We start from the raw sequence: 17,399 nt of genomic DNA, 5'->3' as shown, positions 1-17,399 counted from the left end.
ATTTTTTTCTTTAAAATAAACTTTTAAAAATAAGTTTGAGAAAAGAAAGGAGAATAATGGGGTTGGTATGAGAGAAGAGCAAAGAGAGACTTACAGAATGAGAGCCCCATTCTCCATTGTCTGTGAGCTTCACCCACTTGTCAGCGGTGGTGTCCATCTCCTGGCACTGATCATTCTGAATCTGTGGAGTAAACATAAGGGCCCAGTAAAGCTCAGTGAACGGGGTTTTTAATTAGATGTGTCACTCACCACAGGACAGGCTACAAGAGCTTCTTTCAATGTGTAGGAAACAACAGCCACGAGTAATTCTCAACAAGTAAACACACCAGATCTCCGGAGCCTGAGTGACAACTGCATATGAGTACGTAGTTCTAAGTGAATCTTTCTCATTATTGTAACAAAAAGACAAGCCCATTAAGAAGTCAGAAATTGGGCAAGCAGGAGCATGGAAGGCAGAGGAAGAGAGGGCAGTTATCACTGAAAATTCACAGAGAGGAGAAAAAGTCATTACAAAGATGTAAAAGCTTGTACTCACCATGCAGGCCCAATAGTATAAAGTTTATTTTTATAAGATTTAGGGCAATTTAAACCTGAAATTAAAAATAAATGAAATCTGCTTTGTTTTCAGTTCCCCAACACTTAACCCAAATGTGTACATAAGTGGCTATAGCCAAAGTCAAAGACTCTGCTTGGTATTTGGGGACAAATGTTGATACTCTACAGCAATTCAAATAAATACAGCTAATATCTTCAGCACCAAACATCTTGTGCTTTCCAGAAAATTCTGCTAAAATACCTAGGAGTTGGGACATACCTCTCCAGGTCTACAAAAAATACACAGACATCAAAAATGTCTGTGTATTTTTCTACAGTCTTGACTTCTTGAGGCTATATTTATAGTCTTGACTTCTCCTCATAGCTCAGTGGTAAAGAATCTGCCTGCAATGCAGGAGACCTGGGTTCAATCCCTGGGTCAGGAATGTCCCCTGGAGAAGGAAATGGCAACCCACTCCAGTATTCTTGTCTGGAGAATCCCTTGGACAGAGGAGCTTGGCGGGCTACAGTCTATGGGGTTGCAGAGAGTCAGACATGACTTAGCAAGGGAGCACATAAAAGTCAGCATCATAATAGGGTTGAAATAATATCTCATCATCTATACTTCCTCCAAAATGGTTATTTCTCTATTCTTTAGGTCATTTTTCTACTTCATTCATTCCCCTGACTAATTTCACAAACAGCATTAATATCTTCTTCATAGAGCTATTTCCTAGACTTAACTAACTAGAAAACAGATCCTTTTAACAGCCAAAACCAGAGAAAATCAGCTACTGAGGATATTTGCTTTAACTGAATTTAAGTATCATATTTATATTATAAGCATAATGACAATCAATACGAGTGTTAAGACATTTTTAAACAGATATAAACCCTGTATATACCTTTTCTGGTCCATGTTTGCATAAACTGAAAGCTTTTTTCTCAGCGGATATCATACGTCTAAGTGTTATTTTGACAGTCTAGTAGCATACTGGAGATCTGAGTTCTCTCGTTACTCATTCTAAAAGTAACTAGTAAATGTATAACCTTTGTCCAATCACTTCTTCTGTCTAGGTTTGAGTTTATCATTAAAAAAAAAAAAAGTATGTGTGGAGGGGAGAGCTGAATGAAACTCCCAGACTCCTAACATTAAATACTTTACTGCTTTCAATCTGTAACGTTCACAGGTACATCTGCATCCTTTAATCTTCAGACATTGCCTTTCCATTAACTACTAGCAGGATGGACATAAGGCATCGACTCTCTGATTGCAACCTATTAAGCTGAAATATCAATAGAAGAGGAAACATAAACTCACTATCCCTTTCAATCCATAACCAGAAGAACAAAGGCATCACTGAGAGGCAGCAATGAAACTTCATGCCTTAAGAATATCTTCACTGACAACTCTCAAGGGACTTAATAGACAACACAGAACTAAATGTTTATTCAAACAATTATACAATTACCGTGCTTTTTAACTTTATTGTAGTAATATTGCAAAAATATCCCATGGACTATGGAGTTATTCACTCTGAGAAGTGTCTTGCAAACAAAATGTAACTTAAAAAGCCAATCTGTTTGAATATTGCTTAACATCTTAAACTCATCAAAGGATATTTGAGTTAAGAGGGTCCTTAAAAGGTCTGGTCTACAATCCTCTTTACAAAAAGGCATGTTGAGAGCTGAAAAGTTAGTTGTCCAGTAACACACAACCAGCAACTGCAGAGTTGGGACATGCGCCAGAATCTCTTGACTTTAAATTTTAGGCTCATACATTCACAGAAAATATTTCTTCCTAGCAAACTTTTGATTTAGAAATTTCCATTATCAAGAGCAAAATAAATTTGCTTTAGCATTATCAGTACATTTATTCCTGCAATCTGGGCCACAGAAACATTTTACGAGATATTTTCCCAGTTACTTGCACAACACACATACTTTTTTGGGGGGGGGGGGTGCGGGCGGGGTTTAAGAAGTCAATCGGAACAAACTTTTTGCAAGCATTTGAGTCACTGCCACAACAAATATTTGCACAATTAGGTACAGTTTACATAAAATAGCTAAATAATGTTTGTGGTAACAACCTATTATGTTAGCCTATTATTTTATCTTATAGTCTTTAATGTTATTTAATCTCTTGCCAAAGACATCAACTACCTCATCCCTTGATTTTTTTATATTGTACAAAACTGGGGCAATCAGCAAGATATAGTCACTTCTAGTTCTGAAATATCGCCCATGAGTACACTTAAATAATTCAAATATTTAAAATTGAAAAGAGAAGAAAAATCTTCTTAAATAAAAACCAAGATTGGTGAAAACATATTTTTAGACAAAGTAGCATCTATCACTATAAAAAAATTAAATGAATCTCAGGAAATATATTCATCACACAAAAAGTCTCGACCAAATGGTCACCTAATGATCATATCCAAAAGGAAAACAACGTGAATGTTATTCTACAAGGAGAGAACTCAGAGGTAAAGAAATAATTATCAACCAGAAAGTATTATAGAAAAAATAAATATTTCTTATCAAAAGCTTCAGTTAACACAAAAAGCCGAGGCACACAATGAAATGGGAACAACTGATTAAGAGAAATTTTACATGAATGCCCTTTAAGAAGTGAATTCTAGAATATAAAAGGCCTTACAAAGAACTCAAAGAAGATGTTGTTGTCCACATATTGGTACTCAAAGAAGACATAACCTGACTTCTTGAGGTGAACGGCATAGATCAAGGATACTGTGCAGTCATCACGATTGGACTCGATGTAGTTTCCACGAGGGACCCAAGAAGAGCTGTGGAAACAAAACCATTTCATGTTAGCATTCAGAAACCTCTCTGTTCACAAGTTCTATAACTGAGATTTAAAAGCAGTTCTGCCGACAAAGCACAGCAGCGAAGTCTGAAGTGCATGTGGACTCCAAAGGCCGTAACACCACTGCTTGAAAAAAGGTTCGTGTCTGTGGCATGTAACTTCCTAAAATCATTGTTAAGATTATGCAGTTAATGTGCTATGCAGCTGCTGCTTATCACCAAAAATGTAATCACTAGATAGCTGGTCACTAATTCTAGCAGTCTTTGATGGAATTACTCTCAAATAATACCTAAAGTTTTATTTACAAACACATATTGGCAGGGGTGTCCATTTATTATAAGAGAAGAAATCATCCTAGAAAAAGTCCTTTTAAAGTGAATTTAAATATTTTTTAATGTTTATTTTGTATTGGGGTATAGTCAATTAACAATGCTGTGATCGTTCCAGGTGAACAGCAAAGGGCCTCAGTTATACCTATATCTATTCTCCCTCAAACTCCCCTTCCATCCAGGTTGCCACATAACATTGAGCAGAAAAAAAAGAGAGAGAAAAAGTGGAATCTAAGAAACAAACCACAAAGGAACTTATAGATACAGAGAACAGACTAGTTTTCTGTGGTTGCCAGGGAGGGGGGAGCCAAATAGATGAAGGGGATGAAGGGGTACCAACCACCAGTTATGACTAAATCATGAGGTTGTAAAAAACAAGATAAAGAATATGGTCAATATTGTAATAACTTATTGTGGTGACCGTTTCATAATATATGCCACTGTCAAATCACTATGTAATGCTACTGAAACTAGCATAATATCAATTTGCTATGCAACTGTTATATTTCAGTTTTTTTTAAAAAAAGTACATGATCAGCCAGATGGAAAAAATAATAAAGTAAACCTAAATAAAATGTAAATCACAGTGTCACAGTACGTAGTAGGAGCAAAAGTCTGATAGGAAATTTTATCTAAAAAATAAAAGATTAAGGAAATATACTAGTGAACAAAAGTTGGATTATAAATCTAACCATAAGCTAATTCTTAGATTAATCAACAGTGAGTCATGTGTCAACTTCTGAGCCAAAAAAGTTTCCAACCAGACTGTACGACAGCACAACTTAATATCCTTCTCTTTGAATTTAACTTTCCATTTGGATTATAAGAGTGAGATTTTTTGCAAATTCTTTTTACTAACAAAAAAATAATAATAAAAGACTGAGACTTCCACATCTCAACATGACTCACTAATTGGTATTGGACTTGCCCTTTTCTTTAACAGTCTAGTGAACTAAACAAAACACATAAGCCATGCTCAGGCACTGACACTAGACAGTGCAGGACTGAGATTCTTGACAGCAGGAAAATGCATGAGACAAAGCCCAAACTGACCCTGACCTCATTCATTCTCAGGACACTTTCCAGACTCTGGAACTGAGAGACAGCTCCCAAGCAGAGCACAGTGGTCTCATTGAGGGATGAATGTCTGGAGGAAGCTGAAATAACCAGAATTTACAGGCATGAGAAGCAGAGAAAACGGGGGCTCCAGAAGTCCACATGGAGCTTCTCTATAGGCCCAGGCTTGGGGCTGGAATGTGCAGGCCTAGTAGAGAACAACCACTGCAAAACTAAGTCAAAATCAGAGAGGTCACTTTTATGGGTATTGCAGGATCTCCAGGCCAGCCAGAGAGGAGAAAATAACCACATTGGACATTCATCTGAGACTCCAGAAGTGCCACATTTTAGGAATAAGGACCATGCCCTAGGGTAGGTATCCACAGACTTGTTCATAAACGGCCAAAGAGCCCATAATTGGGGCTTTATTAACCATGCGATCTCTCCTGCAGTACTCCACTAGGCAATTATAGCTCAAAAGCAGCCATAGATAACACATAAATAAATGAGTGCAGCTGTGTTCCAATATAACATTATTTATAAAAACAGAGTAGGCTATAGTGTGCCCTAGAGTAAAGACCATGACCTAGAACTAAGTGTGAAACCAACACAGAGCCACCTTATAAAATTCTAAATACCAAACCTAACGAGACACTCTTCTGGTAATGCCAGAACAAAATCCAACGTCTTTTACACAAAAGAAAAAATAATCCACATTGTAACACTCATGATGCCTAAGATACATTAAAAATTTACTAGAAATGCAAAGAAGTGGTAAAATATGATCCTTAATTGACAACAAAGAATCAAAAGAAACAGATAAGTATTTAAGATAGCTTTTAAAAATATAATCAAAAAACATCAAGAGATGAATACAGTAAGTGAAGGCATGAATAATCTCAACTGTTTTAAGGGAAATAAATATTTTAAAAACTAAATGGAAATTCTACAGCTGAAAATTACTATTTGTGAAATTTAAAATTCAGTAGATGAGCTTAAGATCAAGTTTGAAACTGCAAAAGAAATAATGATAGAGCAATAGAAACTATGTAATCTGAAGTATAAGAGAAAAAAATGGGGGGAAAAATGGAGTCTCAGTGACTGTGGACAATACCAAGTGGCCTAACATACATGTAAATGGAGTTATAGAAGGAAAATAGGGAGAGAAGGGGGGCAGAAAAACATTACTGGTGAAAGAATAGCTTTAAAAAATTCTCAAATTTAATAACAATATCAACCTACAAATCCAGGAAGCTCAGTCAACTTCAAGCAGAGTGAAAATACAAAGAAAACCAACGCTTTCTTTGAGTCATGTGTCAAATTTTGGGCCAAAAATGTTTCCAACCAGACTGTATGACAGCACAACTTAATATCCTTCTCTTCAAATTTAATTTTCTATCTGGATTATGAGAGTGAGATTTTTGGCAAATTCTTTGTCTTCACTAACAAAATAATAATAATAATAAAAGACTGAGACTTCCACCTCTCAACATGACTAGCAAAGAAATAGAGAACACATTATAAGCAAAGAAATACAGAATATATTATAAGTAGTCAAGGAAACAATGAAACATTATACAAAAGGAAGCTAACCAAGCAAACTACAGCTAATTTTTTCTTATCACAAACAAGGGAGAGTTCAGAAGGTAATGGAACACCTTTAAAACACAGAAGGAGAAAAGTAAAAGTCCAGAGTCCTATGTCCAACAAAATATTCTTCAAAACTGAGGCTAAATAAAGATGTGTTTAGATTTCAAAAAGTTGAGAGAAGTTATGAGCAGTAGACCTGCATGAAATGATAAAGAAAATTTTACAGATTAAAAAAATAATACTGAACAAACATTTAGAAAATAGGAGAAAAGAGTATCAACAACCGTAAATACACAGATAAAAGCATAAAGCTACACTTTTCTCAAGTTTTTTAAAAATTAACTGATTCTTTAAAACACATTTCATTGTATTACAGGGTTTATGATGTGTTCCTAAACCTATGATAATAGCACCAGGATAAGGGTATAAAGGTAACTATACTGTTGTAAAGCTTTACATATTATATAAAAGTATAATAACAATACTAATTATACTTTAAGAATTGTAATTTGTAGCCTTTGCAAGATATCTAAAGATGTAAAAACACTAACTACAACAGAACACATTGATAAATTGTACTTTTTCAAATTTTAAATTTTTGGTTATTTAAAAACACCCCTGAGAAAATGAGAAAGCAAAAGCTGCAGATAAAAGAACTATTTCACACACATATATGTATATGTGCATGTATATGTGTATAGGTTACATATTATATAGATTCATGACAAAACTTCCTTTCTGTCAAGCATACACAAAGAACTACTACAGCTCAATAATCAACTGACCCCAAAACATAACAAATGGATAAATATTTGACACTTAACACACACACACACACCCACAAACATATGGACTATGAACATATGAATAGTGCTCAATACCTTTAATAAAGAAGGAAATGCAAAAAAAAAAAAACACAAAGAAATACCATTTCTCATAACATACACTAGAAAGACTAAAATAAACCAAGACTTGTGTACAATATTTTACAATGTAAATAACTAGAATTCAAATACACTGCTAGAGTCTAATGCTAACAATCATTTTGAAAATCTCTGACAACTTCTTACAAAGTTCAACACACATCTTCTATATGATCCAAGCAATTAAAAAGAAGTAAAAAGAAAGCAAGATTCGGTGGATAGAAGAAAGGAAAAAGGGAGAGGGAGGGAGGAAAGGAGACAAGCTTAGCAGTGATAGACTGAAATTTACACTGAGAAAATGATACTCAATACACTGAAAAATTTCTGCTTATCATTCGATTTCTTTAATGAATAAGCAATTTCAAGTAGAGAAAAAAGCCATGTGAATATATCCTGCTCACCAAAACAAAGATCTGAGGTCTCATAACATTCTGCTGGTATCCTCCTCTAAGAACTCTTTAATTTAAAGAATTTAAATTATACACACATAAAGGTTTCACACGTTATACAAAGGTACAGTGTTCCTGTGAAATCTCTCATAAGCTGAAATGGTATAAAGCAAAGAAGTAATTACCTTAGGACACAAATTAATTTAAAAATAAACTGTGAGAAAGCAATGATCCCACAGATACAGTTCAAAGTTACGATGACCTGATGCTGAGATGCTGAATGTAGTTCCCAGAAAGAGTTTAGTGCAGCTGCTCTTACTGCACAGGGTACAAACTGCCTCTAGGGTGGCTCCATTTGCTGCAAAATCAATGCTAAATAGCATTTTTGCCTTTTGCCTTTTTTTTTTTTTTTTTTTTTTTGGTAAAAGTGAAAATCCTCTTCGGATTTCTCTTGGTTAACAAAAACAGGTACTAATATAGGTCATCCATAAAAGTGAAATGACGTAATAAATAAACAAACTCTGGAAAAGCAGAGGTTATCTGAGTATGCATGTATATACACACATATGTATTAATATATGTACATACATATACAACATGGGTTTGAACTGCACCGTTCACTGATACTCAGATGACTTTCACTAAATACACATTACAGTGCTATTGGATCCATGGTTGGTTGAATCTACCAGTTGCTGAAGGGAGGATACAAAGGGCCAACTTAAAGTTGTAAGTGTATTTTCAACTTTAAGGAGGTAGGCACTCCCACCCCCATAATGCTGAAGGGTCAACTGCATTTATATGTGTGTACAATTATACACACATACATATAATTTTTCCTCTGGCAGAGGAACCAGAGATCAAATTGCCAACATCCGCTGGATCATGGAAAGAGCAAGAGAGTTCCAGAAAAACATCTATTTCTGCTTTATTGACTATGCCAAAGCCTTTGAGTGTGTGGAAAATAAACTGTGGACAATTCTTCAACAGATGGGAATACCAGACCACCTGACCTGCCTTGAGAAACCTGTATGCAGGTCAGGAAGCAACAGTTAGAACTGGACATGGAACAACAGACTGGTTCCAAATAGGAAAAGGAGTATGTCAAGGCTGTATATTTTCACCCTGCTTATTTAACTTATACACAGAGTACATCATGAGAAATGCTGGACTGGAAGAAGCACAAGCTGGAATCAAGATCGCCGGGAGAAATAGCAATAACCTAAGATATGAAGATGACACCACCCTTATGGCAGAGAGAAGAGGAACTAAAAAGCCTCTTGATAAAAGTGAAAGAGGAGAGTGAAAAACTTGGCTTAAAACTTAACATTCAGAACACGAAGATCATGGCATCTGGTCCCATCACTTCATGGGCAATAGATGGGGGAACAGTGGAAACAGTGGCTGACTTCACTTTGGGGGGCTTGAAAATCCCTGCAGATGGTGACTGCAGCCACGAAATTAAAAGATGCTTACTCCTGGGAAGGAAAGTTATGACCAACCTAGACAGCATATTCAAAAGCAGAGATATTACTTTGCCAACAAAGGTCTGTCTAGTCAAGGCTATGGTTTTTCCAGTGGTCATGTATGGATGTGAAAGTTGGACTGTGAAGAAAGCTGAGCACTGAAGGATTGATGCTTTTGAACTGTGGTGTTGGAGACTCTTGAGAGTCCCTTCGACTGCAAGGAGATCCAACCAGTCCATCTTAAAGGAGATCAGTCCTGGGTGTTCATTGGAAGGATTGATGCTAAAGCTGAAACTCCAGTACTTCGACCACCTCATGTGAAGAGTTGACTCATTGGAAAAGACTCTGATGCTGGGAGGGATTGGGGGCAGGAAGAGAAGGGGACGACAGAGGATGAGATGGCTGGATGGCAGCACTGACTCGATGAACATGAGTTTGAGTGAACTCTGGGAGTTGGTGATGGACAGGGAGGCCTGGCGTGCTGCGATTCATGGGGTCGCAAAGAGTCAGACATGACTGAGTGACTGAACTGAACATATAATGTTTATATATAGAGAGAAATAATCCTATTAGTGCTACCTAATATCACGAGTCTATATGATGAAATGACCATTATCAGAAGAGTAAAAATGTCTCTTGGCTGAGAGAGAGATTGCTAGAAAGCAAGGGGGATGAAGGGAAGGTAGGAAGGAAGGAGGAGCAAACGTATCTGTCACAGCTAAATAATTCTCCGACATCTTTAGTTCAGGGTGAAAAATGTGAGTCATTTTTTTATTTGAATCATTTCAGCTCAGGGGGAAAAATGTGACCATTCTTGTCAGAAGGCAGCCAGAGGCTGGAAGTTTAATTGTACAAAACACAGGCACATGAAAGGGAATGTTAAATAGTCAATATGGGAAAACAGGAAGGGTGAGAACCCAAAGATAAGAATTCTGTGTTTTTTCCCAAACAATTTAGCCTTCCTCCAATATTGTCACAGGCAAAGCTATAATCTCCTATTAAAAAGGTGGAAATTAAGTAAAAGTGCTTTCTACCTTAGGTGTTCAGCCCACTCTATGTAGCAGAAAATCATCAAGTGTACAAATGAATGAAGGTTATACATTTTTCCTTTTCAAGGAAAATTTTAAAAATGGAAAATATTCATTAAAATTAGAGAAGTGTTTATAGCACTGCTGGCTTTAATATAGTTATAAATATATTAGAAAACTAAGTTGCTTTTCTAATACTTTTATTGCATTTTTCATACTATATATTATGTCCTAAGAGCAATTACTTTAACCTCATGAAAATTCCCTGGTGTTTCCCTGGTGGCTCAGATGTTAAAGCATCTGTCTGCAATGTGGGAGACCTGGGTTTGATACCTGGGTTGGGAAGATTCCCTGGAGAAGGAAATGGCACCCCACTCCAGTACTTTCGCCTGGAAAATCCCATGGACGAAAAAAATAATAATAAAAAAAAAAAAGAAAAAGAAAATCCCGCGGATGGAGGAGCCTGGTAGGCTACAGCCCATGGATTCTCAAAGAGTCAGACACGACTGAGCGACTTCACTTTCTTTCTTTCTTTCTTTCTTTCTTTCATGAAAATACAGCTATGTAATTCACAAGGACTGTCTAAAAAATATGACTATTTGCAATCAGTTTACCTATAGTTCTTGCTTCAGCAGCACATATACGGTTAGTTTACCTATAATCCCAATCACTACCAAGGTTATCCTCAACTTCTTTCTGGAAAAGAGCAACTACACCCTTTTCAAGGCTCCTTTGGATTCTTACTTGTTACAGCCCTCTGGCCTGCTATCAGAAGGGCCGACCACAGTGTCCATGAATGTTGCGACGTTGGAAAATCCAGCCGGCAATTCATCCCATTCGTCAAATTTGATGCCACTGCCCAAGGAGTAAGTGCCTTCACCACACTTACTGCATACCTGGTTCTTCATTTCTAGATACTCCCCAGAAGCACAGGAGAAAGCTGGAAGGCAAAATACATAACCCATTAGTCATCACACGCCCCCCCTTCAATTTCCTCCCTTCATACCTATTACTAGCATTGTTTTTATAAAGCTCTGGTCATGTTACACCCTAATTAAAGTTTTCCAAAGTTTTCCTTATCACTACAAAGACTTCACAGTTTGTCCCCACCCCATCTTACCAGGTTCATCACTTGACCAATTCTCTTCCAACCGTAACAAAATTATTATCACTCCCAAAATATTTCATCCTCTTTCTTGTCACTCTAGTCTTTGGAGTTCCTGATCAACCCATGTGCTCACCCTAAAAACTCCTGTTCCTAACTCAAAAATGACCCTCTTTATAACAGAAGATGGGTTCCTGTCCCTCCAGGCAGTCAAATGGGGCTCCCACTGTACTCCTACAATACTCTTTTTGTAACAGCCTCCCTTAAAGATAAAAAAAAAACAGAGAAGCAAATATTACTTATCAACTGATGTGAGACTTCGAGGTTCCAAAAAACAGGCATCATTATTTTTGAATATTAGCTAATTGTACCTGGCTAATACTAAATGCAAATAAAAAGTTTATCCAAAAAGAGGGGATATACGTATACATGGGCTTCCCAGGTGGTGCTAGTGGTAACGAACCCCCTTGTCAATGCAGGAGACAAGAGACGCAGGTTCAACCCCTGGGTCAGGAAGATCCCCTAGAGAAGGGCATCGCAATCCACTCCAGTATTCTTGCCTGGAGAATCCCATGGACAGAGGAGCCTGGCAGGCTACAGTCCATGCGGTTGCACAGAGTCAGACACGACTGAAGCGATTCAGCTTGCATGCATGCATATGTATACACATGGCTGATTCACTTCGCTATATAGCAGAAACTGACACATCAGTATAAAGCAACTATATTCAAATAAAATATAAAATGAATGAAAAAGGTTGATCCAGTGAGTAACATAAACACAAAGGGGATAACAAGAGGGTAGTGCTTCACGTGTATCAGCTAAACAACTATCCCCACTCTGAAACCAGGAGTCCACATTTTCAATATTCATGACTCCCACCCAGTCATTTCCACAGCCTCCACTTTTTTTTTTTATAACTGATGCCAGGCTCTGTGCAAATCCTCAGACAGAACCAGAGACGGAAGCCACAGGCAAAGTGCAGAACAGATGACACAGTCACAGAAAAGACGGCAATTCTTCTGTTGTTATTACTCATTCAGCAAACGCAAATCTATGTCCCCCAAATGTGTGGTTCTGTGCTCAGGGCAGTATTAGTGACTCAAACATAGCAAAGAGCTTTCTAATCCTTTAATCAGGATATTAAAGAAACAAGAACAAAATAAAACCTCCAAATTACCCGATGAAGAAAAACAAATCTCCCAGCAGACAGTGAAGCAGCAAAACCTCACATTTAGATAGATTTCCCTCTTAGAATACATTTGGAAATGTGGCAAAAAATAAGAACAAGATAATTTTGAAAAAAAATTAAAGAATTAGAGCTAAGCATCCTGTATCCTGCATCGAACCTGGACTGGAAATTCATTTCTTATATGATATTATACATGGATGCTTGGGGCTGGTGCACTGGGATGACCCAGAGGGATGGTACGGGAAGGGAGGTGGGAGGGGGGTTCAGGATGGGGAACACGTGTACATTTATGGTGGATTCATGTTGATGTATGGCAAAACCAATACAACATTGTAAAGTAATTAGCCTCCAATTAAAATAAACAAATTTAAACAGTGCTGTGAAAATATTGGGGTACATGTGTCTCTTTCTATGCTGGTTTCCTCAGTGTATATGCCCAGCAGTGGGATTGCTGGGTTATAAGGCAGTTCTATCTACAATTTTTTAAGGAATAGCCAGCACATGGAAACAACTTAGATGTCCATCAGCAGATGAATGGATAAGAAAGCTGTGGTACATATACACAATGGAATATTACACAGCCATTAAAAAGAATACATTTGAATCAGTTCTAATGAGGTGGATGAAACTGGAGCCGATTATACAGAGTGAAGTAAGCCAGAAAGAAAAACACCAATACAGTATGCTAACACATATATATGGAATTTAGAAAGATGGTAATGATGACCCTGTAATGCAAGGCAGCAAAGGAGACACAGATGTGTAGAGCGGACTTTTGGACTCTGAGGGAGAGGGAGAGGGTGGGATGATTTGCAAGAATGGCATTGAAACATGTATACTATCACGTAAGAAACGAATCACCAGTCTATGTTCGACGCAGGATACAAGATGCTTGGGGCTGGTACACAGGGATGATCCAGAGAGACGATATGGGGTGGGAGGTGGCAGGGGGTTTCATGTTTGAGAACTCATGCACACCCGTGGCGGATTCATGTCAATGTATGGCAAAACCAATACAGTATTGTAAAGTAAAATAAAGTAAAAATTAAAATTTAAAAAAAATAAAAATAAAGGTACAAAGGTGAAAAATAAATAAATAAAATAAATTTAAATTAGAAAAAAAAGAATTAGTGCTAAAACCCATATTCATCTACTTACTATCCAATGAATAAATGTTTTCTTCAAAAAAGTTTATGATACTGTAAAATGAACTTCTAACCTTCAAATTAGGAGGGTATCAGAAAATAAGAAAAGATTAGGCAAAAAGTATTACATGCTGGCTGCAAGGTCAAAACTCTCTTGGATCAAGTTGTACCACTTCCAAACTGTGACCTTGAGTGAGGTACTTCAGGCCTGAGTTTCTATCTCTGAAAAATCAGATAATAATCACAGTACTGCCCTATAGGGATATACTGAGAAAATACAGTACAAAGTGGTCTGTACAGCTTCTTGCATTTAATAAATGCTCACAACATATGGTTGTGATCACTACCAACACAACCAAGAGAGAAACATAGTATTAAAAAATATCTTATTTTACTTTATATGGTTTATAGGTCTTCTAGTTAAACTGATAAACAATATCATAAACCAAGAGCATACATCACACTAAATCAAGAGTCAGCAGGACGGGAGCTGACTGCGGCTCAGACCATGACTCCTTATTGCCAACTTCAGACTCAAAGTGAAGAAACTGGGGAAAACCGCTAGACCATTCAGGTATGGCCTAAATCAAATTTCTAACGACTATACAGTGCAAGTGAGAAATGGATTTAAGGGACTAGATCTGATAGACAGAGTGCCTGATGAACTATGGACAAAGGTCTGTGACACTGTACAGGAAACAAGCAGCAAGACCATACCCAATAAAAAGAAATGCAAAAAGCAAAATGGCTATCTGAGGAGCCCTTACATATAGCTGCGAAGAGAAGAGAAGCGAAAAGCAAAGGAGAAAAGGAAAGATATACCCATTTGAATGCAGAGTTCCAAAGAATAGCAAGGAGAGAAAAGAAAGCCTTCCTCCGTGATCAATGCAAAGAAACAAAGGAAAACAACACAATAGGAAAGACTAGAGAGCTCTTCAAGAAAATTAGAGATACCAAGGGAACATTTCATGCAAAGATGGGCTTAATAAAGGACAGAAATGGTATGGACCTAACAGAAGCAGAAGATATTAAGAAGAGGTGGCAAGAATACACAGAAGAACTGCACAAAAAAGATCTTCACAACCCAGATAATCACGATGATGTGATCACTCACCTAGAGCCAGACATTCTGGAATGTGAAGTCAGTGGGCCTTAGGAAGTATCGCTATGAACAAAGCGAGTGCAGGTGATGGAATTCCAGTTGAAGTTATTTCAAATCCTGAAAGATGATGCTGTGAAAGTGCTGCACCCAATATACCAGCAAATTTGGAAAACTCAGCAGTGGCCACAGGACTGGAAAAGGTCAGTTTTCATTCCAATCCCAAAGAAAGGTAATGCCAAAGAATGCTCAAACTACTGCACAATGGCACTCATCTCACATGCTAGTCAGGTAATGCTTAAAATTCTCCAAGCCAGGCTTCAGCAATGCATGAATGGTGAACTCCCAGATGTTCAAGCTGGTTTTAGAAAAGGCAGAGGAACCAGAGATCAAATTGCCAGCATCTGCTGGATCATGGAAAAAGCAAGAGAGTTCCAGAAAAACATCGATTTCTGCTTTATTGACTATGCCAAAGCCTTTGACTGTGTGGATCACAATAAACTGTGGAAAATTCTGAAAGAGATGGGAATACCAGACCACATGACCTGCCTCTTGAAAAAAACTTGTATGCAGGTCAGGAAGCAACAGTTAGAACTGGACATGGAACAACAGACTTGTTCCAAATAGGAAAAGGAGTATGTCAAGGCTGTATATTGTCACCCTGCTTATTTAACTTATATGCAGAGTACATCATGAGAAATGCTGGGGTAGAGAGGGCACAAGCTGGAATTAAGATAGCCGGGAGAAATATCAATAACCTCAGATATGCAGATGACAGCACCCTTATGGCAGAAAGTGAAGAAGAACTAAAGAGCCCCTTGATGAAAGTTCAACTAAGTTCAGTCGCTCAGTCGTGTCCGACTCTTTGCGACCCCATGAATCGCAGCACACCAGGCTTCCCTGTCCATCACCAACTCCCGGAGTTCACTCAAACTCATGTCCATTGAGTCGGTGATGGTATCCAGCCATCTCATCCTCTGTCATCCCCTTCTCTTCCTGCCCCCAATTCCTCCCAGTATCAAGGTCTTTTCCAAAGAGTTAACTCTTCGCATGAGGTGGCCAAAGTACTGGAGTTTCAGCTTCAGCATCAGTCCTTCCGATGAACACCCAGGACTGGTATCCTTTAGGATGGACTGGTTGGATCGCCTTGCAGTCCAAGGGACTCTTAAGAGTATTCTTTAACACCACAGCTCAAAAGCATCAATTCTTCAGGGCTCAGCTTTCTTCACAATCAAACTCACATCCATACATGATCACTGGAAAAACCATAGCCTTGACTAGACGGACCTTTGTTGGCAAAGTAATATCTCTGCTTTTGAATATGCTATCTAGGTTGGTCATTACTTTCCTTCCAAGGAGTAAGCGTATTTTAATTTCATGGCTGCAATCACCATCTGCAGTGATTTTGGAGCCCAAAAAAATAAAGTCTGATACTATTTTCCCATCTATTTGCCATGAAGTGATGGGACCAGATGCCATGATTTTAGTTTTTTGAATGTTGAGCTTTAAGCCAACTTTTTCACTCTCCTCTTTCACTTTTATCAAGAGGCTTTTTAGTTCCTGTTCACTTTCTGCCATAAGGGTGGTGTCATCTGCATATCTGAGGTTATTAACGTTTCTCTCGGCAGTCTTGATTCCGGCTTGTGCTTCTTCCAGCCCAGCATTTCTCATGATGTACTCTGCATATAAGTTAAATAAGCAGGGTGACAATATACAACCTTGACCCACTCCTTTTCCTATTTGGAAAGTGAAAAAGGAGAGTGAAAAAGTTGGCTTAAAGCTCAACATTCAGAAAACTAAGATCATGGCATCTGGTCCCATAACTTCATGGCAAATAGATGGGGAAACAGTGGAAACAGTGGCTGACTTCATTTTGGGGGAATCCAAAATCACTGCAGATGTTGATTGCAGCCATGAAATTAAAAGACGCTTACTCCTTGGAAGAAAAGTTATGACCAACCTAGACAGCATATTAAAAATCAGAGACATTACTTTGCCAACAAAGGTCTGTCTAGTCAAGGCTATGGTTTTTCCAGTGGTCATGTATGGTTGTGAGAGTTGGACTATAAAGAAAGTTGAATGCTGAAGAATTGATGCTTTTGAACTGTGGTATTGAAGAAGGCTCTTGAGAGTCCCTTGGACTGCAAGGAGATCCAAGCAGTCCATCCTAAAGGAGATCAGTCCTGAATATTCATTGGAAGGACTGGTGTTAAAGCTGAAACTCCAATAGTTTGGCCACCTGATGTGAAGAGCTGAATCACTGGAAAAGATCCTGATGCTGGAAAAGACTGAAGGCGGGAGGGGACGGGGACGACAGTGGATGAAATGGGTGGATGGCATCACCAACTCAATGGACATGAATTTGAGTAAACTCCGGGAGTTGATAATGGACAAGGCCTGGCTTGCTGCAGTCCATCGGGTTGCAAAGAGTCAGTCACGACTGAGCAACTGAACTGAAGAGTCAGCAATTTAGAGCTCACCAGCCAAACCTGGCCTGCTGCATGTATTCATAAAGTTTTATTGAAACATAGTCACAACTATTCACTTACATATTATCTATAGCTACTTTCACAGCACAGTGTCAGAGATGAATAGCTGTGAGAGAGACTGCACTGCATGTCAAGCTGAAAATATGCACTTTCTGATAAAACAAAGTTATCTTTGAAGACAGTTTAGTCTAGTGTCCAAAACTGAACTTTTAACTTAATTAGTAAGA

At 38.0% G+C, this 17,399-nt stretch overlaps 1 protein-coding gene across 2 annotated transcripts in view; it reads right to left on the bottom strand.

Moving 5' to 3' along the window:
* Positions 1-17,399, bottom strand: part of ELAPOR2 (endosome-lysosome associated apoptosis and autophagy regulator family member 2) — a 215,435-nt gene that overhangs the window by 77,137 nt on the left and 120,899 nt on the right. For both annotated transcript variants that reach the window (XM_069587760.1, XM_070292381.1), the window contains exons 3-5: positions 10,887-11,082; positions 3,194-3,341; positions 95-181 (exon numbers count right to left, since the gene is read on the bottom strand). In XM_069587760.1, the coding sequence (XP_069443861.1) occupies positions 95-181; positions 3,194-3,341; positions 10,887-11,082 (431 nt within the window). The remainder of the gene's footprint in view (positions 1-94; positions 182-3,193; positions 3,342-10,886; positions 11,083-17,399) is intronic.

Source organism: Ovis canadensis, chromosome 4 (genome assembly GCF_042477335.2).
Source record: "Ovis canadensis isolate MfBH-ARS-UI-01 breed Bighorn chromosome 4, ARS-UI_OviCan_v2, whole genome shotgun sequence".
Lineage (NCBI taxonomy): Eukaryota > Metazoa > Chordata > Mammalia > Artiodactyla > Bovidae > Ovis > Ovis canadensis.
Note: the sequence above shows the minus strand (reverse complement) of the source record. Positions and strands in the feature narration are given on the sequence as shown.